Here is a 23,977-nt window from a genome sequence, read left to right as displayed (position 1 = left end):
GTTCATAATTTCCACATATAATACATTGCCTTCATGGAAAGATTAATTTTAATTTGGTGAAAGATTTACAGTATGTGATGTTTAATTACAAAAATTCTCAATGAGCAACATAATTTAATCAACATACTGAATTTTTGCACTTGCATTGTAATTTTAAAAAATCGAATCATGTCTCCTCATGTAAAAGAAAGACTTGAGATTCAGTGAGACTTAAATAAGGAATGCATGTGTGTCTATGTGCGTGTCCCATAACACGTCAGCAGACAGAGTGACTCAAACTGTGTTTATCTCCAGTGACTGGAGGCACCGCTGCTGCACTGTAACACTCGTAACCCCAAAGTGTTTCCTCTCAACTATTGAGGTCACTGGAATCCATTCACACTGAACTAAACTCTTAGATTCATGGTCTAATGGATTAACACACACGCACACACACACACACAGAAAGTTGCAAAGGGAGCTGTGTATATTGTTTACAGAATGTCTTTATAATTGCAATCTTTGTCTAAACTTACCTTGTCTGGGTCCATAAGGGAGCGCACACCAAAGCTCATGCAACCCAGCAGCTCACTCATCCTGTTGATACACAGAGAGAGAGGCAACACAGAGAATAAATAAGTAATTAATACCCCTAAGTAAAGCCGATGTGTCTTCTAACTCAGGTCTGACATCTGAAATGTGTTTTATTTTATCCTCTAAAAGAGTTAAACCCCCACAGCCCACACTACAAATACAAAAAAAATCAATGTGATGCTTATTATAGTGTTTTTCATCTCAGCGTCAAACTTTTCAAACATAAAATTGTCCCACAGTGCCGTATAGACTTATTTATTACAAAAAGGGTTGATCCCCTGGGGGAAATCTCTGTCGTTGGAGGCATAGTAAAACATAATGAAGGAAGACAAGACAATAACAAAAAGTTTAGAGGAGTAAAATGTGATACTTGGGAAAGATATTTCATGAATGCGTCGACATATAGTGACGTGGCACAAAGATATTATCAGAGTTAGAGCAGAGTTATAGGAGTCTGAGCGTGTTGGTGACCGAGGGGCTTGGGATGTTTAATTATGCATAGATGAGAGAAACAGTTCTCGACAACCTCCCAGCTGGACGGGACTAATGCAGCTGCTGATTCTGTTTTTGAGGGCAAACTTGCCGTCAGCACAAATGAACTCCTGAAATGTTTCCTGGCTCTGCTCAGTGGAGTGACCCAGTGACCGAAAGAGCTCAGCTGCATCGACAGAATGCCGCGAAGACGATATTGAGTTTATAAAAGCTTGCTGTGTACCAGACCTTCCAGCTAGCGCTTCTGTGAAGCTATGGCAGAGTGGCACTTCGAGTTACAGCATGCTAATGGCTTTCAATGGCAAAGTCAACATGCTGATGTTAAGCAGGTACAATGATTTGCATGTTCACATTGTATATTAGCATGATAGCATGAGAATTACTACTAAACATGATGTAAAGATGAGACTGATGGCAATGTCAGCAGTTAGTCATAAATTAATGTATTGGATCGGCGTTGGATTAAAGTAAAGCAGTGGTCGTTGCATACACGCCTGGCGGAGATCTGCACTCTGAGTGCACCGTTCTAGTTTGAATTGGAGATGCACACATTTTTTCCTGCTTTTCTTTCCCGTCACTCCCTTTGCTCTCAGAGGTAGCAGGTTCAGAGTTCACAAATGAGACAGGGATACATAATTCTCTATTCAACTCAGGGTCCAAATCAGTTATTTTATGTGCAACAATGGGAATTTTGATTCATGTGATGAATGTTCTGTCCTTGGGTGTACGAGATTGGACTTACTCAAAAGGTTGTGATCTCAATTTCCTTGAGCAACTCGATCACAAAGCTGTCGATAGAGTTGCTCAGATCACTGCTGTTTATCTGAGGTGACGGAGTGCTAGTGCTTAACAGATGCTGCCCTGGTTCATTGAAGATGACGACAATATTGTCCTTGCGTGACAGAACATTTGGAGAATCCATGGTTACGTGTGAAAAGGCTCTGCTGGGATTTTAAGTAGTGCGCTAAATACATCTAAATGCAACATGGCATTGGTTCTGAGAGATTCGGCACAAAGAAAACGAAAGCATGTCAGAGTCGTTAATCTTGTAGTTAATTTATAGCTATTACCAGAAGAAGGGCAGCGTGACCACTGCTTTAAATAAATCAAGTTATTAGGAAAGCTATACTTGGACTCTTATCTGCGTAATGAAGGAACAAAACCAATATTCAAATGAACAGGCATACTGCAGAAGAATAATCCTTTACCAAAGGTGTATTACTATTGGAAACATTTGTTCCTACCGGCTTTTCCCATTTAATACCAAGGGACATTTTCTGTCAACAAGGCTTAATTGCTTACCAAAGATGAGTAAATCACTCTTAATCTGTGTCCCAGAAACTGTCCCAAAAAGGTCTTTATCTTTAAAATCGTTCCATGATCTTAACTCAACCACTTCACGTAAGCCTTTCCCCGTATACTTTTCATCTGTATACATCCTTTCCAATACATGCTGTATGTGATATTTTGTTTTTATTCAACTGAAAACAGCAAGAATCATTCCAAGAAGATAAAGGGGAGCACAGTGTTTCTATGTTCAGGGCAGAGAGCTTTGAACCATACAAAGCATGTCTAAAACAGTGTTCGTCAGCTTTTCATCATCTGTCCTCTCAATAAAACACAGCACAAGACATCTGTGACTCATTCAACCATATGTCCTCCATCCCCAGCAATGACCCTGTTTCAGCTCAAGTCTGGTGAGGCAGGGAGGCGAGAGAAACACAGTCACCCTGCCACATTCAGAAACACATGCACACACACACACACAGCCAAACCCACAGAGGTATGCAGCAGCATCAATTATAAAATGGTGTTTTACTGTTCTAGTGGGCAGCTTTAGTCTGTTACAGCTTCTTAAAATATAACATTTAAAATAGGAGTTTAAATGGAAAAGAAACATCCAAATCAATTGTCTTCATTATGACTATCATCATCACCCTCACCAACATCATCATCAACATTCCCAGCAGGTACCTTGTTGTGGAGTCAGAGTTCCACATTGTGAAGAGCAGTCTCTTATGAAGGTCCGCCTTACTGAAAACACAAGGAACTAACTTTTATATTCACGCACTTGAGAGTATGTTCGTGACTAGCTAAGAAGTGAATCATAAGCAGTTTATGTATAATGTTATCCGTCCTTCAGATAACGTTCGGGTGTTATTGTGGAGGATACAAGAAATCTGAACGAAGCAAAACTGCCTTCCACTTTAAGACTCAACTGAGTCTTAAATGAAACTACAGCAAAATATATTCATTTTGAACAAATCTGAATGTATGAATCGATTGCTTACAAGTAAAAGGTCTGTAAGAAGACGGGGTTCCTACAGCGAGGAACCATCTGAGTCTTCTGTCTGTCGCTAGGGTCACTGTCTGGGCACATGCCAATCTGAGGAGGACCGCAAAACAAAAGTACACACAATCTAGTCTCCACAGTTCCCAAAAGTTTTTTTTATTTTTATATATACAATTCTTTGCAGTTGTACATACCTTAACATAAAAGTCACACGACCCCTTGCACTCCTCCACAATGCCCCTAGCCTCCAAAACTGCGAACACATACAAATAGAACTGAATAAATGATGACTTTGTAGTCACATTAATTATGTATAAGCACGTCTCATTTTCAGGTGCTGGGTTAAAAATGTCCCCACGGCTCTGCTCCACGTGAAGCTCAGAGTGGCTCAGATTGTTTGTGGTGTACAATATTTCCGAATGGACTCCCTATCGCCACAAAAACACACTCGGGTTTGCTCATGTAGACAATGCGTGCATGTGTTATGAGTCCAGACGGTGTAACATTTGGAAGCATATTTGGCATATGCACTAGGCAAGCTGCTTTGGTTGAGGGAAAAATGGGCTGCCATGATTAATACGGCTTGCGTCACGACTCACGAAATGCAGGCAGAGTGGAAGAGTTTAATGACATTGATACTGTCAAAATAAAAGTATATATAGACTTATGGGCAGGTGCGGACGGTGCAGGTACAGGTTCAGATCCCAAAAGCAGAAACGCAAGGCAAGAAAAGAACATTGCAACTTTGACAAACTGGCGAGGGGCTCGTTCAATAACTGCAGTGCTGATGAAGAGAGTGGGAACAGGTGAGCAGGTGGGTAGAGAAGGTCAGGTGACTGGGACTGGAGGGAAAAGGGTTCATTGCAGGGCAGGAGGGAGTGGCTGGATGTGTGAGTTAGGCGACTGAGACAGGAGGCATCAGGTGGACAGGAAGAGAACGGCAGTGGATAAGTTTGAGGGACAGAGAGGCAGAATGTGACAGCTTGCCTGATTCACATGAACTCAGCCGTAGTTTTGTTTCTAGATTGAGGTATGTGCAGGAAGAATAGGAGGATGTCTGACTGCTGAAATAACAAGCGGTGAAAATGATTTGTAAGAAGCCATTAAGTATTTCCAATGACGGAGAACCCAAAAGGGAAATCACCATCACTTTATAGAAAATAGCTGCTCAAGTTGTGTGAGTAAGTCAACATTTGATGCACTTTTTCTCTGCCTTCATCATTGCCAGCAAAGCCACTTCATAGTGGGCACTTTATCCTGTGCCAAAGCACAGCATCGAATGAGATTCCATCCTGATAGTGTTTGCTTCGGAAAAATGAGAATGCAGGACGGGGCTTAGCAAGCTTCCACATGGGGCTCAAAAACCACATGAACAAAGAGACGTGAGGCTATATGAAGACCAACGTTTTGGTCTTAGGATATTTCAAGATAAAACCAAAATATAGAGATGTAATCCCTATTTTTATAGATCTTTGATAACACAAATGTACAATTGCGGAAACTGCATGAAATACACATACAGAGCTTCAAGTGCACTTTGACTCTAAGTCTATGATAAAGCATTATTTATGGTTACAGAACATGGATGAATCATAAATAGTTCATTGGTTGCACTAATATTTCATGTATATACGTAAACAGCATCCACTGTCCCTGAAACTAAAAATATTTCACAGTCATTTTGAGGACGTAGTTTGTGATGTTGTCATACTGAGCTATGTAATCTTAAAAAAAAAAGCATCCAGTTTGGCATCTGATGAGTAAATGGCCCTTCACTCAGAGAAATGACAGGAGCACAAAAGACCTGGCAGAGGAGATGGAGAAGGCTTTAGTTGCTGGGAGAACAAAATAAACCACCACTTATCCTTATCTCATTAATGGCCGTTTGTCGTGATTTGACAGATGATCTGCACTGTGCCATTTAATATTTTACTTTATATGTTGCAAATCATATGTACTATACAAATGAAGCCGCACCAGCCACCGGCAGGCACAGACTGTATACTTCATTAAGATGAACAGGGTATAAAGTGTCTCTCCACAGCAGTGTCTCTCTTCATGAACAGCCTTTAAAAGAACTTACCGCTAACAACAAGTACTTCATGCTCCTGGATGATTGACAGCTTCAGCTGACCTATTGAATAAGAGAAAAGGGAAGGTTATGACGGTGTGACAGGTAACTATGTTGAACGTAATGGTTTACATTAAAGGATGGCTCCAGAGGATTATCGTAGTTTAGCACAAAGACCCTGTACAACCAGCCAGGTTAGCGGTTCCCCCTGCTTTCAATCATTATGCTAAGCTAAGATAGCCATCTCCTGGCTGTAGCTTCATATTTGACAGAAAAATGTCAAACGATTCCTTTATCATGCAGGGCATTAGTGTGAAATCAGCTTTGAAATTATTCTGACTACATTTTGTTTCACTTTCAAAAATCTAAATGACAAAATAGCTCGTGGATCCTCACACGATGTTGAACTCGACAATATTAAGAGAACTGGCAGCCGAGGAAGCACGAGCGAACAGCTTTCAAAGTGCAACTAAAAAAAGGTCACGCAGCCTCTAAGGGCCAGCAGCGTGTGTGTGTGTGTGTGTGTTCAGCATGTTGTGGTCTGTTCACGCTGTAACATTGTGTCATCTCCCATCTGAGGACCAGAGCCCAATACCATACATACATTTTTTTTCATTTTTGGTTTAACTTACTTGTTTTGGGGTGAAGGTGTGTGTGTGTGTGTGTGTGTGTGTGTGTGTGTGTGTGTGTGTGTGTGTGCGTGCGTGTCTTTGTCCACTCTCTATCATCTGTCACTTCTTCTCTCCCTCACTCACACTTTGTCTACCCGTTTCTGTCTCTCTCTCCTCTCCTGCGAGTCTCCTTAGCGCCGCTAACGGCTCTAGGAGACTCGTTAGCCATGTTGACACGGCCACTGCTAACATTGGCTTTGTGCTATCCTAAATTAATCCTGCTCATAAGAGCACAGTCCAAAGCGAAAATGTGGGAGCCTCGTTGTGTGATAACGCTGCTGGCACTTCAGAGCTTGGGTACAAGGGATGTTTGTCGTTCCCACACTGGACTTGGCATGGTTTTGTGCTGCTGGCCAGCACAGAAGAATAAAGTGAGAAAACGGATATCTTCCTGGTGCTTCTGAACCTTAAGGTAGTTAGGATACAGTCTTCAAAATATCAAACACAATCTGTATAAAGCCGCAGTTAGAAGCCAAACCGAATGGATGACGGTAAATGTAGAATGTCAAAACAGTTTCAGGACAGCTGACTACCGTAAGTCCAAGGCTGTAGGAAAATAACACACAACTCTGACATACAGTACATTTTGCGCCGAAGAAAGATCATTAAAAGCCGATCTATTCCTTTTACTTTTAGTATTGCATGGCCCAAAAGCAGAGAATGCAAAACAATGTGCAAAGTGCTATTTGACAGGACTAAACCGTAGGGTCAAATTTAGTCAAATCTTTTCCGGCTTCTTGTCCTGCTCTGCTGGGAAATTCCTCTTGTTTAAGTGGACACAACATGCTTACAACGTTGTTTAAATGTTTAAAAGGTATTCATGTTTGCGGTTCACAAGCAGCAAGAGTGGGCTTTTATTGATCCTATAATGGCATTTACTTCATTCTTAAAACACTGCAGGTGAAACGCTGAACGTACACACTCAATACATCGCTCCGATAGATGAATACATTAGCCGTAACTGCATCATCAGCTGACAAAAAAGAAAGAAAAACATAACTACCCCGAGGTAAATATCAGTAATTTGGGGTGTTAACGATGGAAGGTAAACATTGCAAAGGTTTTTAGGAGTGAAGAGTAAGGAGGCGCAAAAGAGAAGGGAGCTGTCTTTGTGGCCTGTAAGAGTGGAACGCTGACATTTTGGAGGCAGAGGTCAACACCTGCGAGTGTAGGAGTGAATTAATGGGGCATGGCAGAGGAGACAGCACTGTGGGTCAATACATGCAAAACTGACAACACACCCACGACACACAAACACATGCAAATACACTCCAGCACACGTATTACTGTACGGCTATATGGCTCTCAAATGCTCTACCTCTGAATAAATGATTCGTTTACGCGTGACTACTCGGTCTACTCTTATCAGAGACATTTCCATCAAGAAGTAAAGTTCAGCTGCCACAAGAAATTAAAAAGAATATTAAATATTCCTGGAGTTCTAAGAATCCGGTAGACTGATGAGTCTGCCTTCTGAGGCAAATTTGTGATTTTGGACTCTATGAATAGTATTAACTTGACTTGCATACTGCTACCGATCTATTAAAGATCAGAAGCTAAAGTCCACTTCCCAACCATTGCTTAGTCTCTCCACAAATGTACTGAATTCACGCACTAAATGTGGCAGAGTTGCCCTGCAGCAGATGTGCTGTTGTTCGTGGCAGAATTTAGAGCAGGAAAGAATTTAAAATGCGTGGCTCGTCCTGGTGAAGGAAGGTCAAGAAGAAACAAGCCGTTGGTTTTAGGGAGATGCCAGCCTTACAACCTTTAGAGAAAGAAAGTCTATAAGAGAGTCTATAATTAAAATAATGCAGCACAATAACATTTCTAGAATGTGACGTTCAATGGCAGCAGTAAAAAAAATGAACGAGTCCCCTCAACAATAAAAGTATTGAGCACAGAACAGGTTATACTGAAAGACAGAAAACTAGAAAAACACATTTAAAAAAGGATAAACTCAACTATTGTGTATAAGAAAATATGTATTACTCCGACTATGAAGGACAAAGAGACTATTTTCTAGCGTTTGCATTTAATGTTAAGTCACAGCTATTCACAAAGCTTCAAATTATAAGAGAATTTTCTTGCTACGGTAAAAAGGTATCTTTATCAGCGCACAGACATTTCATGTGTTATTGATGTTGTGAATCAATAGAGCTAAAATCACAGTCCAACATGTTATTGTCCAACAACATCAAGCTGTGTAATACTTCAATTTCCTTTCCTCTGTTTTTTGTGTTACTAGCTATTTCCCAGGATTATTTGTGTTGTTTGTGTTGAGTCACAGTTTGTTGTTCCATCTTTGTAAGAAATCAATTGCCATTAAAGCGTCTCACCTAACAGACTGCCAACTATTCCTTTAATAAATTGTGAGAAATTTGTGAAATTGTGGAAGAAAAAAAGACATACAGCACGTTACAAGCTGGCAAATACTGCATGGCATATCTAATTAGTAAGATATGGAGAACAAGTATCTCCAGGAAGGAGACATATATATATATATATATATATATATATATATATATATATATATATATATATATATATATATATATATATATATATATATATATATATATATATATATATATATATATATATATATATATATATATATATATATATATATATATATATATATATATATATATATATATATATATATATATATATATATATATATATATATATATGTAAAACTTGTTCATGTGCCAGCTCAATAACACCATAAAGTGCTGTTGCCTGTCCAGTAACAGGACATGAGTACGGCCAAGTCAGCACTTATCTATCATGATTATTTGTATATATAACATCTCCAACCTGTAAGAAAAGCACTGATTTATGTGTCATGGACCAACAAAGATGAACAACATTATACTCTATGTTGTGGTGTCCCTATTGGTTTTCTATGTCCAGACATAAAAAATAAAAAAACAGCAGCATCCATGTTGCCGCATTCGGTCTCAAATGTCCTATTTTGTCATTGTGAGTGATGCCGTCACTGGAGACGATGCTACACCGCCATGTACCTCTGAGGCTTCAGTGATGTTGCTGATAACAACCCGAGGCTAAAACTACAGAAGGTCACGTCCTCTTCTTTCTTCAGGTGTCGCTGCATTTTTTTCCCCACACAAAGCCACAATTTACGAATGTAATAGTCTTTAATATTTTCTAAAAAAGTGCTGAATAGAATCGCAAAATAAATTAAATTACAAAAGAATGGGAGAAAAGGCCATTGAAGGTTGTGTGTGTGTGTGTGTGTGTGTGTGTGTGTGTGTGTGTGTGTGTGTGTGTGTGTGTGTGTGTGTGTGTGTGTATGTATCTTCGTTATCCTGTACCTCCCACTCCCTCTCTTTCTGCTTTAATAGGCTTCTCTGCTTCTTTGTCTCATTTACATTTGAAGCCCTGGTCCCCACCAGCATCCAATAAGGCCAAACCCGGGGACACTGTTGGTCTTTATGTGACAGCTAAAGTAGCCATTATCAGCAGAAAGGAGCAAGAAAGGAGGCCCGAGTTAATCCGTGTTCTGTAACATCTTCTGTGAGAAGTTGGGAAACGGCTATGTATAGGATTCAAAGTCTTCATTTGGGGCGAGCGCCAATTCCTCCCATTTGATCCGAGGGGGGAACAAAGAGCAGATTAGATGAGAGACATGCAAGGTGTCCTCTCGGTTCCCTCACTGAATTTCTTTTAATGGGCTGGTTATATAACTTCCCAACACTCGCCTTCCTCCGTGAGATGGAGGAGTAGATCAAATTCATTGTGTCCACATTGAATCCATGGGACACCATTATGTCCGCTGCCCAAAGCCAAAACAGTAGAGCATTGTTTGATGGCTTCAGAGAGAAAGCTCTGGGCGAACTCAGGATCTGGAAGTTCATATTTCTAAAAGGCCTTTGGGCCTGTGTTTAACATCTCATAATCTGAAATGCTCTGTGCACTTTAATCATGACAACAAGAAACTTTCATCAATTACACAGAGTCCCAGGCAGGCTTATCCACTCAAGGGGAAGAGAGAATACGGCATGTCATTTCTCATGTCATTTTTTTCTCTCGAAGCATTTTTAGTCTTTATTCCTCATAAATACCTACTAAAATGAAGAGTAAGAATAAAGTACAGTAAACGAAGTTGGTCTGATTAATATCTCTAAGTCTGCCATTCTCTTGCAGTGTTTATCTATCTATTCTCCGGTGTCTTATCTCTCATTCCTCTCTTTTTGTCCCCTTCAACCCTGCATCTATAACCTCTCTCTGTCTGACTCAGGCATTGCCTCAAACTCCGTTCACTGGTGCAGTAATCAACTCTACAGTGTGGGCGGGACTGTCAAACAAAAGGTAGCAAAAGACACAAAAGAAGAAACTTAGCTCAAACCACTCCAGTCAGTAGTTACACATCAAAACCTGTCAAGTCACTTTAAATTTCCTAGCAGCAAATTGGGCCAATTCCTGTTATTATGAGGCAGCAAAAAACATTTGTGTCCTAGTTGTTACCAGCCTCAGTGTGTGCATGCGTGCGTGTCTGTAAACTTTTTTATTTGTCTGTTTTGTTGTTTGTGTTACACAACGGTCTGAAGTGACTCGGGTTGGGAAAGTGTGGCAGAAGTTGTAGAATTTACAAAACTGTAGAAAAGATAAAAATGGTATTACCTTTCTTGTTTTAGACGGAATGCCAGATGTGAGGCTTGGGATCTCTTTTGAAGACTGCAGAGGTCAGGCTGATGAGTGTGGTGCCAATAGGAGAGGCTAATATAAAGGCTAATGTGTGCCATATGGGTCAGATCTGGGTGTCGCCAACGCAGCAGAAATAACTCCCCAGACGTCTTGGGCTACCTCTATAAACCCGTTTTCTATTTCAACAGAGTAATGGGATATGTTGAGAAGCCCCGCAGCAAAATGGGAGAACTTGCAAAAAAAAAAAAAGGCTTTTGGAGGTGAGGGAGAAAGCTGTTGATGCTCCATAAACGTTGAAGAACAACGACATGGGTTCATTCTCTGGGCCAGTGCTTCAAAGCATCTGGCTCTAGGGTTCATCTCCCTTAGAAAACTAAAAATAGACATGATCTATTATCCTCCGTTCATTTGAAATATCAGCGATTCTCTTGGCCATTAAAACATTCATTCCTGTGACGTTTGACAACAAAGCTGTGTGGAAAATTAATCCTACGAATAAGTCTTCCCCTCAGACCTGTTCCTGACACATTCCAGGCAAATAAATACAAAAGCCATGCACCCCCACAAGCACCCCTGTAGTACGTTATCCGTTTTAATTTATGTGGAGAGGCAAATACTGGATGATGGATGATTATGGCTTCAGGTGCACCCTCCTCCAGTCTGGCTAACAACCTCTATAAATGATTCAGGTTGTCACCCGATAGGTGAGGGCACCAAAGGACTTGTTGCTACATCGGAGCCCACTTGTTGCTGCGAGTAATACGCTTCTCATGTTAGACACCCGGCAGGATCGAGTGTCTGTGCAGGCAGACCTTTGTGATACAATCCTTTATATAACTTGGACAAATTCCTTTACTCTCACAAAGATGGATTCAGGGCAAACAGACACTCTTTTGTACTTTTTTTTGGTTGATGCTGTTATGTATTCATGCCAAAAAAAATGCTTAACTATCACATAGTACAGTCTGAAAACTATGGGTCTATTTTTCTCAACAGACAATGAAGAGGAATAAAGCTCACCGTGGGTACTGAGGAGGAAGGACGAGGTCTCCGGTGAGCTGTCAGGCGGCTTCCGCAGGTAAACTCTGAGACCGCTCATCTTAAGAGAGAGCATGCTGGCTGCCACTAGACGCTTTCAGCAACTATAGAGGGAAGAGAGGAAACGAAACTTGATGCTTGTATGTGTGTGTGTGTGTGTGTGTGTTCAGGTGGAAAATGGAGAAGTAAGGATATGCTAAGAAGAGAGCTACTTTTCTTTTAATCGTGATTGTAAGTGCCGCTTGAGTGACCTCACGTTTCATAACATTACTTTACGTTACGGCTCCCAAATGAAACGGTGAACGACTCATTTAACTATAGATGGAAACTTTCTTAAAGCCACAGTGGACAGAGAAAGACACGGCCAGACAGACAGCAGATGATGGAGAGAGGAGAGAGAGAGAGAGAAGCAGATGATGGAGAGAATAAAGAGAGAGAGAGAGAAGCAGATGATGGAGAGGTAAACAGTTCACATTTCATTTTTTTCAATGATTAATGTACATTGGATGTAAATAATGTGCTAGACTGGAAAGCTTTGTAATATCGAGCTTGTTTATCAAAATTAATTCCCGGGAGAGAATCCTCTCATGCAGACCCCCCTACAGAGGTCAGCGCTAAGCCTGGAAAACGCCCCTGGATCGATAGTGGTCAGAGAAAGTTCACAATAATTGCTTGAATTCACCATTTCAATCTACACTTGAGATATGGGAACAGATAGATTTCATTAAATGTGCATATGCACGATATTCACAAAACCTCAAACATTATCCTTTGATAAACGTTATTGCTGACTCTGTCACTCCACAGCTTCTCTCATTTACACAAGTGTGGTAGTTTGTAAAAGACGGCATCATCATTAGGTTAGTTATGATCAACTCTCCAATGAGCATAAAAAAAATAAATCATTATTCAACTAAACAACAGTACCGCAGAACCATAAAAGCCTGTTTTGCAGGGTTGCATCTGGTTATTTTGATTAATTATATTTAATCCGCTTGTTGTTTATTGTTACTAATGAGCCACCTACTGGTGACAGACGGCTTTGAATTTGAGGTCAAACAATATTGTTACAGAAACGACTGATGTCTATTATAACAGAGCCGTTTCCTGGTTTTCTATGGGCTGATTGGTTTTAGGGCAATTTGTTGCAGAGAAAAGACAATATAGGCACCTTCACTGTACTGCTTACAGCTGTACTTGGCAGCTGTCAGACGGATTTGCAGTCATTTGACAAATGTCTGCAGACAAGAGTATAAATAACATGCGAGAGCCCGAGGTGAACTCAACAATGTCTGCTCAGTTTCCAAGGATTCCCAGAGGAAGACACAGACGTTCACCGTTCACTTTGATCATGAAAGTCAAATTAACATAGACCATATTCTATTATTAAATATTAAAGATACTTATATTCATTTCAAAAATATCAGGTGGGACGTTTTTTGATATGCCATATTAATTTAAAACAACAATAATCAAATTGCATGAAGAAAAGCAGCTTACAGCTAAAAGACAAAACAAAACATGTTTTCAATACACAGATTAAACCATCTGTGTACTGTAGAATCTAGATCCAAACCAGGGATGTGGCTGTAATCCAGATTACTTTACAGTACGACTTAACACACCTCTAGGTCACACAACAGCGATCACTACGGCACAGGATTTTGACATCTTGCCCAGTTGCAGTGTACCAGTAACCCACAGATGAACTTCTCTGCTAATCCTGATTAACAAACATGCCCACCCACCCCGAAGGACACAGAAATAAATCTCGATTTAAAAAAAAATCTGCTTGTTGAATTGTGTACCACTTACCACACACTGTGTCCAAATTCAAATCAGCAAGTATTGTCCACACAGCATCCTCACAAAAAGGAACATGCTTTCAGAGAACCTATTTTGGGCAGACATGAATATATCTACAGTTATCTCTTGTCCCCTTCTCAGGACTTTAGGTCATAATCCGGATCCTTTTTCCTCTCATTCTGTCCCTCCACAGAAAGCCCCTGATTCATTTGGTCCTTATCAGTTGCACTGAAGGGAAAACAAAGGACTGGCCTGAAACTCGTACTCTGCTTCCCCCGAAGAGAAAAAAATACTAGACGATGCAAAGTCTGTCTTATTTGTCATGTTTCCAAAACCATACCATCAAAACAAACCAAGGACAAACAACTCCTTTCCAAAACACACAGTTTGTGCAGGGAGGGGCAATATCAGGTGCAACTGGAGGAGGAAGGTAGAGGTGAGGGAGACTTAATTAAGATAGGAGAGATAAATAGAAGAGAGCGGGACAAGTTCCTCAAAGAGATGAGTTTTCAATTTGCGCCAGAAGATTAGGGGATGACTGTGCAGTTTTGGCTTGGGGGGGGGGGGGGGGGGGGGTGGAAGGAGAAGAGAGAAGGACAGACGTATTGACAGGAAATGAAAGGTCCAGTGTGTGGGATTTAGAGGCATCTAGCGGCGTTCAGTTGGTTGCAGGTTGCAACCAGCTCCCTATACAGATAAGAAGGGCTCATTCTAAGAAAATGCGACAATAATTACTTTCAGTTGAATGACTGATGAAAACCTGATAATGAATATTAAATTCCATGTCTGCCAATAAATCCCCCTAAATCCTACACACACTGGTCCAAAGGGATGAAAAGGAGATTCAACTAAAGCACGTCAGCAAATATTTGGTTAGCGGCGTGGAGAAGGTTTTGCAGCGGAAATGTTTTGGTGATTACGAGAGCAGTTGAGTAATTGATTCATTGATTCATTGTTGAAGTCAGTTATTACACAGAAAAATGCCAAACATTCACGTCTTCCCACTTCTTAAATGTTTATATTTGCTGCTTTTTCCCGTTTAGTGTCAATGTAAATTAAAAGGTTTGTATAGTTTGGACTGTTGGACGGACAAAACGAGCAATCTGAGGGCATCGCTTTAGGCATGACAGGCCCTTTTTAGTATTAGTATTTCGTATTTTATAGATTAAATGATGAATCAAAATAAATATCAATAATTTAAATAATCAATCGTTGCAGATCTACAAAGTTCGCAAAAGAAATTGACATCTTATTTGTGAGAAAGTGTGAAAGTGTGCATATTCTCCAGCACACAATTTACACTCTGAGGTAGTCCAAGCTACGTTTAGTACACCAGTTAAAGATGTAACCAAACAAAAGACAATGGCACAGCCTACTGGACATATTATGAAATGCATTTAAGTGTATCCTGTCAGCACAGTTTACCGTAAACTATCATACTGCACCTACTTGGAGAAGTATATACTTCCTAATTGTAGATCCACATGGAGAGAAAAAGAAAATACATTTACTATAAGTTACAACTGGAGACACACTTTAAAATGTTGACTTATTTCAAATGCAGTTTGGTGCATACAAATCTATTTTTGATACATTTTTATAAATGTTTAATGCATTCTAGATGACAAATTATTACTACACAACAGATACAAATGTATCTCAGACTCCTTATATAGTGTTAAAGGCACGTCTGGTTAGTTCCTTCCACATCTACATGTAACCGCAAGGGGGGGGGCTCTCTGTGACTGAACTGCAGTTATTTTGTGTATTTGTTTGTTTGAACATATACTCATATAAAAATGTAACATATGGGCTTAGGCACTTCATCTTTGTTTTACCATGCACTGCAAATGTTGCAGGTATAAATTATTTTATGTAATCTTACATTGTCTGAAATATAAACTAATGGAATAGTTTGAAAGTAGAACAATTTAGAAAGGCTTTTCATTCAATGTACGCAGATAAGATAATTAGCTAAAGTTTGCTCCGTGACTCTGTGGCATTGCAAACACGTGTGGTGCAGCTGTCACTCAAAGCCTACCTTTACTTGAAGTGGGAGAGAGGAGTTTCTAGGTCAAACGGAAACTGCAGACACTTTTTTGAGACTGCAAACCCATGCAACGAATTCGTATCAATGTTTTATGCACGATAAGAAATAGGAACGTTGCGGTTGCTCCATTCAGCAGTGGGATGGACAGGACAAGTGAATGGCGCATGCGCAACAGGCAACCATGGCCAACGTAATATTTTACGTACTGTTTTCAACGTAGAGCTGTGCTATGGTTGGGTGCTAAGCTATCTTTTACAGTCTCATGTAGCATTAATAACCGCTGTCGCTGTATGGACGTTATAAAGTGGTACCAAAGGATACTGTCTTTACTTAAATGAGAGCTACATTTATGTCCTCTATAAACCCGGAAGAACAGGTTAGTGGGAACTGGGAAGGAAGCTCTTCACGCGCTCTTTTTAGTTAGCAAGTTAGCGTCTTTAGGAACAATAAAACACCTAAATAGTTTGGTTGCTTCGATTGCACATCGATCCCTGACCAGAGTAGTGTTCAAAAACAATAACACCAGTAACCCATGTCTTTGACAGCCATGGAGTTTCTCCCGGTACTTGACCCACTAGATGAACCCAAAGAAGGAATATGGTTAGTACATTCAGATCATTTAATTGCACTTGTGATGTACTTAGCTAACCTGTTATCCTGCTGACATTGTTTTGTTTTGTCAACAGGTATTCTTTGATACCCAGAGGTGCTGCTCCAGGTGTCAGTGTGGGTCACACCTGCACGTTTATTCCATCTGGAGATGAAGGAAGAGGAAGAATCTTTATTGTTGGGGGAGCCAACCCCAGCGGCAGTTTCTCACATTTGCACATCCTAAATCTAGGTAAAAGAAAGTTAATGACAGTATATGTTTAACCGTTACGGATAAAGCTCCCAAAGACCCACAATTAGGGGGTCAAGCATCGTGCACAGTCACTTGTCACAGCTATGGGTAAACACATGCATCATTCGTTATATACTTGGAAGGGTCATTATTGTGTTCTTTGTTGCATGTTTGCCCTTTCTGACTCCACCAGATAATCATGAATGGGACATCCCAGAGTGGGAGGGTTTGGAGTCGCGGTATGAACACTGCAGCTTTGTGCCAGAGAGCTACCCTCAGAGCCTGTGGGTGTTTGGAGGGGCACAGCAGAGTGGCAATCGCAACTGTATCCAGCATACACAGCTAACGGGTAAATCTAAAATCACCTGGTAATCTGTGATCTTCATTAGTAGTTTTAGCACTCTGGTGATTTCGCAGATTAATGTCAATGTTTTTTTGACACATTGATTGTATAGTATGCGACCATAGATTTCTGTAAACTGAGTATAATCCACTCTTTACATGTGTGTGTCCAGAGAGTGGGTCCCGCTGGAAGAATGTAGTGGTCAATGGCAAACCCCCCAGTCCCAGGACATACCACACCAACTCAGCGTGCCAAGGGGACAGACTGTATGTCTGTTCTGGTGGGGAAGCAGGAGCTTCACCAGTCTCAGACCCCAAACTTCATGTCTTTGATACAGGTTTGTGTTTAATAAACCACCTGCCAAACATAATTGTATCTCCAAAACCCAGTAAATCTTTTCTACGAGGTATCTTGTATTACCACCAACCATATTGAGACATTTTGCCCCACAGCCAGTCCTACACGGAACGCCCCCCACAGATGTTTCCCCCCTATTTTAGGCTGATTAGACCCCTTCTCACGACTGAGTGGGCATTGGTACACTGTGCCTGATTAACATCTCCCCTCTTACCTCTGTTGCACCTGTTATGGCAGGCCAACTTGCACATTTAACATTTTCATGAGTAAATAATGTTTGGCGACCTCCTGTAACTCCCGACATAACCGCTCTCAACTTCAACCTGAGCAGAGGTCTAATCAAGAAGAAGAATTGGAAACACCTGCGTGGGTGTGCGAGGCATCCAGCCTAATTGTGATTATATTTGGGGGAAATATTAGAGATATTTTTGATTGCAAAAATAACAATATGAACATTTTGTGTTTTGTTGAAAATGAATACCAAATTAATTTGATGGATGAGAAATCATAACAGGCTTTTTCTTTACTGTAGATATTTTGACTTGTCATATCAGGAAAAGCACAGGTGTAACTAATAACCTTAATTAGTAATGGCTGCAGTTCATTGAGGTGTGTCAGGCCCTGTGTTTGTGCTCACTGGCTCACTGGCAGTGCAGACAGGGACACTTAAATGTAATAGAGCCATCATTAATGTTATTAATAACACCTGTGCTTCTCCTGCAATGACAAGTCAACCTGTCTTCTGTCAATAAAACATTTTCGAAGGTTTAGTAATCAACTTGAGTCCTTAATCGATGAACAGATCCATTGTCCTATTTAAAGGAAGCAGTGATTGTAAGTTTAACTGTCTGATGCTACTTGACTCCATAATATATACGCAGTTGTATTGTTTGTGATAGATTTTCACTGTCAGACATTTTTAATAGCCACCAATATGAATGCGGAATCCACCCTATTGAAGGTGTGACCATCTCATTCTGTCTCAAATGTGTGAATGCTATTATCTTTCGGTGTTCCCAGTGTCTTCCACCTGGTCCCAGCCAGAAACACAAGGCAGAAACCTGCCAGCCAGACATGGCCACATTGTCGCTGCAGTTGGTTCAAAGATCTACATTCATGGAGGCATGGCTGGAGACAAATTCCACAACGATATGTACTCTCTGGATACAAGTAAGCCCTGAACGCTCCTGGACCATAATGAGAAGATAAGAGTTGCATTTATCTCAATAATACAGGACGAAAATCAGAACTTGGGAACCTTTGTTTTATTTAAGAAAATAAAAATGTGTCTACTTGTTTAAAGGGAGCATGAAGTGGGAGAAAGTGCAGGCCAGAGGAGACATCCCACCAGGAGTAGCAGCCCACTCAGCTGTGGTGCTGGGCAACAACATCTACATATTTGGGGGGATGACTGCTGATGGAGCCGGCAACTCCATGTACAGATTCAACACTGGTACATCATTTTTCAGAGGCCTTAAAATATGTCGCTTCATATAGTTTCTTCATTACACATTGTCTATGACTAAATCTATGAATGCTACAGGGCAGTATGATGAAAGTCGTAGCAATTTTTAATACTTAAACATGGTTAAATGTTCTACTTCCTGCTTGCAGATAAAAGCAGATGGGTCCTCATGAAGTTTGAAGGGGATATGCCACCCAACCGCCTGGACCACTCCATGTGTTTATTGCCCTGGACGGTGTGTGGTGACAGGAATGGAGAGGAGCAGCAAGCCAACAGCCCGGCAGCCTCAAAAACAATAAATCTGGCCTTTGTATTTGGAGGAATGGACACACAGGGTGTCATTCATAACGACTGCATTGTGACTTTAATAACATGATGTGCGTTTACACAAGTTGTAAGGAGTACTTAGTAATTGCATATTGTTTTATTAAAACATGTTAAAGCTTGTATTGTCAATACTCGGTGTTAAGATAAGGCTTATCATTTGAGCCATTGGTAAAAATATTTAAGTGTTGTAAATAATTGCAACAAGAAACAATTCAAGCACCATTTTGTATCAAACATTTATTTCAATGTCTTTCCAGAAGTACAATGACCAGATTCAAATAAATAACTTTTAGCATTGCCTGTGAACATAATTAGCTCTGGATCCCACAGACACCCCCCACTTGACGGACCCACAAATCCCTGTGCCCTCCCTCTAAATCCCTCCCCACTACAGAACCCCATCAGGACTGCCTGAGAACAGCAGCAGCAAGCCTCGTATTCCGGGCTGACGAATATCTCCACCTTCCAGCGAAGAGAACACCTCTCTCTCACACTTATTTTAAAGTCTTTCAGAAGATTCAGTATGGTTGCTTGTCATCGCCACCCCTTCCCAACCATTCCTCTCACTATTTGAGTCCCATCAGTTCAATATATACATCTAGATGCAACTACCAGAGAGGCAAGGGGCGACAGAAGAGCTAACTTCAAACTCTGCCTACAACTCGTCCTTCTCCTCTTGCTCGCCTTCAGCACCCTCGGGTGGAGGGCCGCCCGCACTACCGTACAGCTTGCTGATGATTGGTTGAACCACCTCCTCCAGCTCCTTCTTCTTGGCCTGGAAATCTTCCAGCTCAGCTTCCTGGTGGGACTCCATCCACTCGATCTTCTCCTCCACCGCCTTCTCGATGATTTCCTTATCCTCGTCAGACAGCTTGCCGCCGAGCTTCTCCTTGTCGCCGATCTGGTTCTTCAGTGAGTAGGCGTAGCTTTCCAGCTCGTTGCGGGAATCGATCCTCTCCTTCAGCTTCTTGTCCTCGTCAGCGAAGCGCTCGGCGTCGTTCACCATGCGCTCGATGTCCTCCGGCGTCAGGCGGTCCTGGTCGTTTGTGATCGTGATCTTGTTCTTGTTGCCCGTGCCTTTGTCCTCGGCGGTGACGCGCAGAATACCGTTGACGTCGATCTCAAAGGTGACCTCAATCTGCGGTACGCCACGGGGGGCAGGAGGGATGCCAGTCAGGTCGAATGTGCCCAGCAGATGGTTGTCTTTGGTCAGTGGACGTTCACCTAGAAAGACAATCAATATTTAATTTCTGCATGCAAGGAAAATAGTAATGATGCATGTTAAAGAACAGATTTTTATTTTTTCTGTCCGTATCTTACCTTCATAAACTTTAATGGTGACAGTTGGCTGGTTATCAGAGGCTGTGGAGAAGATCTGGGATTTCTTTGTGGGCACCACAGTGTTCCTGGGGATCAGCTTGGTCATTACACCTCCAACGGTCTCAATACCGAGGGTCAGCGGGCACACATCCAGAAGAACCAGATCACCTGCGAGAGAGTCAAATATTTAGTAAACAAGTTTGAGTTTGCAAACTCTGTTGTGTCAAGCGGACACTACGGTGTATGAGGAAGATGACTTACCGGTGTCCTCTTCTCCAGAAAGCACTCCAGCCTGCACAGCAGCTCCGTATGCCACAGCCTCATCGGGGTTGATGCCCCTAGACGGCTCTTTGCCGTTGAAAAGCTCCTTCACCAGCTGTTGGATTTTGGGGATACGGGTGGAGCCTCCGACCAGGACAATCTCATCGATGTCGGATTTCTTCAGGTCGGAGTCATCCAGCACTTTCTGGACAGGCTTCATGGTGGAACGGAACAGGTCCTGGCAAAGTGAAAAAGACGAGGTTAAAAGGCTTGTCTAATAATGATGTCATAAAACAGGTATGTAGTGTGTATATAGCAATTGTTTTTACACAGCTGAACCGGTTGTGTAACATACCATGTTGAGCTCTTCAAACTTGGCACGGGTCAGGGTCTCGGAGAAGTCTTCTCCCTCGAAAAAGGACTCGATCTCAATGCGGGCCTGGTGCTGAGCAGACAGCCCCCTCTTCGCCTTCTCGACCTCCCGACGCAGCTTCTGCACGGCGCGGTTGTCTTTGCGCACGTCTTTGCCGGTCTTCTTCTTGTAGAGCTTGATGAAGTGCTCCATGACACGCTGGTCAAAGTCCTCGCCTCCCAGGTGAGTGTCGCCGTTGGTGGCCACCACTTCAAACACGCCGTTGTCGATGGTCAAGAGGGAGACGTCGAAGGTGCCGCCGCCCAGATCGAACACCAGGATGTTCTTCTCGCCGTCCCTCTTGTCCAGACCGTAAGCAATGGCGGCAGCAGTTCTAAAGAATAAAGTCAGGAGATTATTATAGAGAAAGGGAGGAAAGTATTTTCACAATTTCCAAAAGGACAACAGATGAATTAATTATTTTTATTGATACACTTACGGCTCATTGATGATTCTCATAACATTCAGTCCAGCGATGGTTCCAGCATCCTTAGTGGCCTGGCGCTGAGCATCATTGAAGTAGGCAGGGACAGTGACCACAGCATGTGTGACCTAAAGAAAACACGAGAACAATGGAGTCAAACATACATCATCTATTTAAGAGTGTTATATTGATGAATATTCTTTCATGGGGTTTTTTTTTGTACCTTCTTGCCCAGATAAGCCTCAGCAGTCTCCTTCATCTTAGTCAGCACCATGGCAGAGATCTCCTCTGGAGCGAAGGTCTTCAGCTGGCCACCACCGATGTCAACCTGGATATGAGGCTTGCCCTTCTTCTCAGTGAGCTGAAGAGGAACGTGCATCAATATTAATGTACCAAGTATGTTTCTCAATACAACTACCCCACTGTGTCAGAGTTAAAAACATACCTTGAAGGGAAAGTACTTGAGGTCCTGCTGCACAGCGGAGTCCCCCCATGTGCGCCCGATCAACCTCTTGGCATCAAAGACAGTGTTCTCTGGGTTAGAGGTCAGCTGGTTCTTTGCGGCGTCACCAATCAGACGCTCACCCTCGCTGGTGAAGGCCACATATGACGGGGTGATACGGTTACCCTGGTCATTGGCGATGATCTCCACACGGCCATTCTTGAACACTCCAACGCTGCAGGGAAACATTTCAGAAATGATTACTCATAAGGCAACAATTTTCAATTCAACAATTTCATAGTTTTCAAAAACAATCAAGACAGGTGCGTTTTTTGTTTTTTTCTTCTTACCATGAGTAGGTGGTCCCCAGGTCGATTCCCACCACAGTCCCCACACTCTCCCTCTTGTCGTCGTCATCGGCAATCACGGCGCCGGTCACCAGCATTACAACCCACAACAGCTTCATCGCTGCTTGTTTGATCTCTCAGATCTACCAAAAAAATAATCTGGGGAGGAGAAATATATATTGTTTAAAAAAAAAAAAAAAACGTGGCTTTGCGTTCATGACGTAGGCTGTCTACCTCCTAAATGTAGATAGCTACCAGCTAATCGTAGTGCTGGGTGTCATTTAACGTTAATGGGACCTTTACCAATCCCCAGAAAATGTCAAACGTGAGCACCACAGTCCCTTCCGAGTCTTACGAGCACTGGCTAACGTTTTTTTTGTTCCATCTGCCGGTAGCTAGCTAGCTAACCACGTTAGCGTGCCAAGCAGCCATGCGAGAAAATACTTTGCCATAATGAACACTGAAATGAGTTATTTTAGATTACAAATGTCGTGACTGCCCATTTGATTTTTTTAAATTATGGTAAATAAATCACCATCGTCAGCTTAGTTAGCTTAGCCGGCTTCATCATGAAGAAAACCGTCTTCAATTGAGGTTCAACGTTGTAGAAAACACCAAATATGTAGTCGCATTATCAGATTCACAACAATGTTCGTACATACCTTAATCGCAGTATTGTCGGTCTTCACGTCGCTTCTTAAAGCAAAATGTATATCTCTCTTTTTTCTTTCTATCCTATTTTCTTGCCTCGGTGAAGTGATGTTGAATGAACCGTGGTCTCTCAATATATAAGCCGTCACTTCTCTCCCGTCGTGGAGCCCCGTGATTGGCTGAGCAGCAGCTCGTTGGAACGCGCTGATTGGTGGCTTGCAGCACGCTGTCCGCCGCTGATTTGCACACATCGGGTCGGGTGCGACGTCACGACTTTTGCCGACTGTGCCGATGCTGATTGGCTGTCTGTCAAGCGCATTCATGGACACAGTTGGAGCGAGGACACGCCACTCTAACGACTACAGGAAGAGTGCAATTTCACATTTTATACATTTTGTACATTTTAAGTTAGTGCTTACTCCCCTCATGAATTCGCTGTTGTTTCATTGATTGTGTGGATACTGTTGTTGGTATCATGAGAAGTAATAATGACTCACAATGTGCAAACAATGTGTATTATGTGTGTGACTAATAACCTTAAAAGCAAAGGGTGTTACATCAGATTCACTGGATTGTCTGAATGTTTCATCAGTGACTGAACATGCAATTAGCCTGCAATAATTTGACTGTCAAGTTTTAAAATGGGCCCTCTCTAGACTACTATTTTAGTGATCACATATTGATCACAGATCTATGTAATTATGTTTGTACACTGGATTCAGCAGGTCACACATATCAAACAAAACTACATACCCTGGATGTTCTAATACAGTCCTTTGTGTCAAAAGTCTAAATAGGTCAATGTTAGATAACTGGTTTCAAAAGACATAGACTTCAGTCTATATGAACCCTCTTCTGTTGTAGTGGCAGGCCTAGTCATCATTATTATATATATATATGTGTCAGGCTAAATATGAGGAACAGAGTGAGAAATACTGGTATTACAACAACAACAAAAACTGCCAATTGGGTGATATCAGTTCACTTTTTATCCAAAGCAATTCAGCTTGTGTCAAGATTTGTTGTAGAATCAATGCTTTATTCAGTCTTCAAGCTTCACACTTAACATTCTTGAAATAAGTATTGTTTTTTTTTTGTTTCAAGAAAATTATTGAAATGACA

At 41.6% G+C, this 23,977-nt stretch overlaps 2 protein-coding genes and 1 long non-coding RNA gene across 4 annotated transcripts; 1 reads left to right on the top strand and 2 right to left on the bottom strand.

The window, feature by feature from the left end:
* Positions 1-514: 514 nt before the first annotated feature.
* Positions 515-15,741, bottom strand: LOC142945823 (uncharacterized). Its single transcript, XR_012952947.1, has 7 exons — positions 15,657-15,741; positions 11,792-11,913; positions 5,442-5,492; positions 3,553-5,162; positions 3,357-3,451; positions 3,040-3,099; positions 515-576 (listed from the first exon to the last, which is right to left on the bottom strand). It is a non-coding gene; the product is annotated as an uncharacterized LOC142945823 (long non-coding RNA).
* Positions 15,742-15,871: 130 nt separating this feature from the next.
* rabepk (Rab9 effector protein with kelch motifs) lies at positions 15,872-19,118 on the top strand. Of its 2 annotated transcripts, XM_076086769.1 has the most exons (8): positions 15,872-16,041; positions 16,211-16,265; positions 16,352-16,506; positions 16,700-16,855; positions 17,022-17,186; positions 18,227-18,376; positions 18,510-18,659; positions 18,821-19,118. In XM_076086769.1, exons 2-8 carry the CDS (start codon positions 16,213-16,215, stop codon positions 19,045-19,047), a joined length of 1,056 nt encoding a protein of 351 aa, XP_075942884.1. In that variant the 5' UTR covers positions 15,872-16,041; positions 16,211-16,212; the 3' UTR covers positions 19,048-19,118. The 2 variants fall into 2 exon arrangements, with proteins under 2 accessions (XP_075942884.1, XP_075942883.1); XM_076086768.1 differs by lacking the exon at positions 15,872-16,041 and having other exon boundaries at positions 16,050-16,265.
* Positions 19,119-19,209: 91 nt separating this feature from the next.
* hspa5 (heat shock protein 5) lies at positions 19,210-23,022 on the bottom strand. The gene is made up of 9 exons (XM_076086767.1): positions 22,867-23,022; positions 22,208-22,363; positions 21,861-22,092; positions 21,639-21,776; positions 21,431-21,543; positions 20,935-21,325; positions 20,580-20,817; positions 20,319-20,486; positions 19,210-20,222 (listed from the first exon to the last, which is right to left on the bottom strand). The coding sequence occupies exons 2-9, from the start codon at positions 22,321-22,323 to the stop codon at positions 19,654-19,656; spliced, it is 1,965 nt and encodes a 654-aa protein (XP_075942882.1). The 5' UTR covers positions 22,324-22,363; positions 22,867-23,022; the 3' UTR covers positions 19,210-19,653.
* Between the last annotated feature and the right edge of the window lie 955 nt (positions 23,023-23,977).

This window comes from Anarhichas minor, unplaced genomic scaffold, assembly GCF_050575085.1.
Source record: "Anarhichas minor isolate MPS153535 unplaced genomic scaffold, ASM5057508v1 ptg000002l, whole genome shotgun sequence".
Taxonomy (NCBI): Eukaryota; Metazoa; Chordata; class Actinopteri; order Perciformes; family Anarhichadidae; genus Anarhichas; species Anarhichas minor.
Note: the sequence above shows the minus strand (reverse complement) of the source record. Positions and strands in the feature narration are given on the sequence as shown.

Excerpts from the sequence above, each read along its gene's own strand:
- hspa5 (XM_076086767.1), bottom strand. The coding sequence starts at position 22,323 with ATGAAGCTGTTGTGGGTTGTAATGCTGGTGACCGGCGCCGTGATTGCC. Across the intron at positions 21,777-21,860 it reads TCAAGTACTTTCCCTTCAAG|CTCACTGAGAAGAAGGGCAA; the intron begins GTATGTTTTTAA and ends GTTCCTCTTCAG. Across the intron at positions 21,544-21,638 it reads AGGCTTATCTGGGCAAGAAG|GTCACACATGCTGTGGTCAC; the intron begins GTACAAAAAAAA and ends TGTTTTCTTTAG.
- rabepk (XM_076086768.1), top strand. The coding sequence starts at position 16,198 with ATGTCTTTGACAGCCATGGAGTTTCTCCCGGTACTTGACCCACTAGAT. Across the intron at positions 16,266-16,351 it reads GAACCCAAAGAAGGAATATG|GTATTCTTTGATACCCAGAG; the intron begins GTTAGTACATTC and ends TTTTGTCAACAG. Across the intron at positions 16,856-17,021 it reads CCAGCATACACAGCTAACGG|AGAGTGGGTCCCGCTGGAAG; the intron begins GTAAATCTAAAA and ends GTGTGTGTCCAG.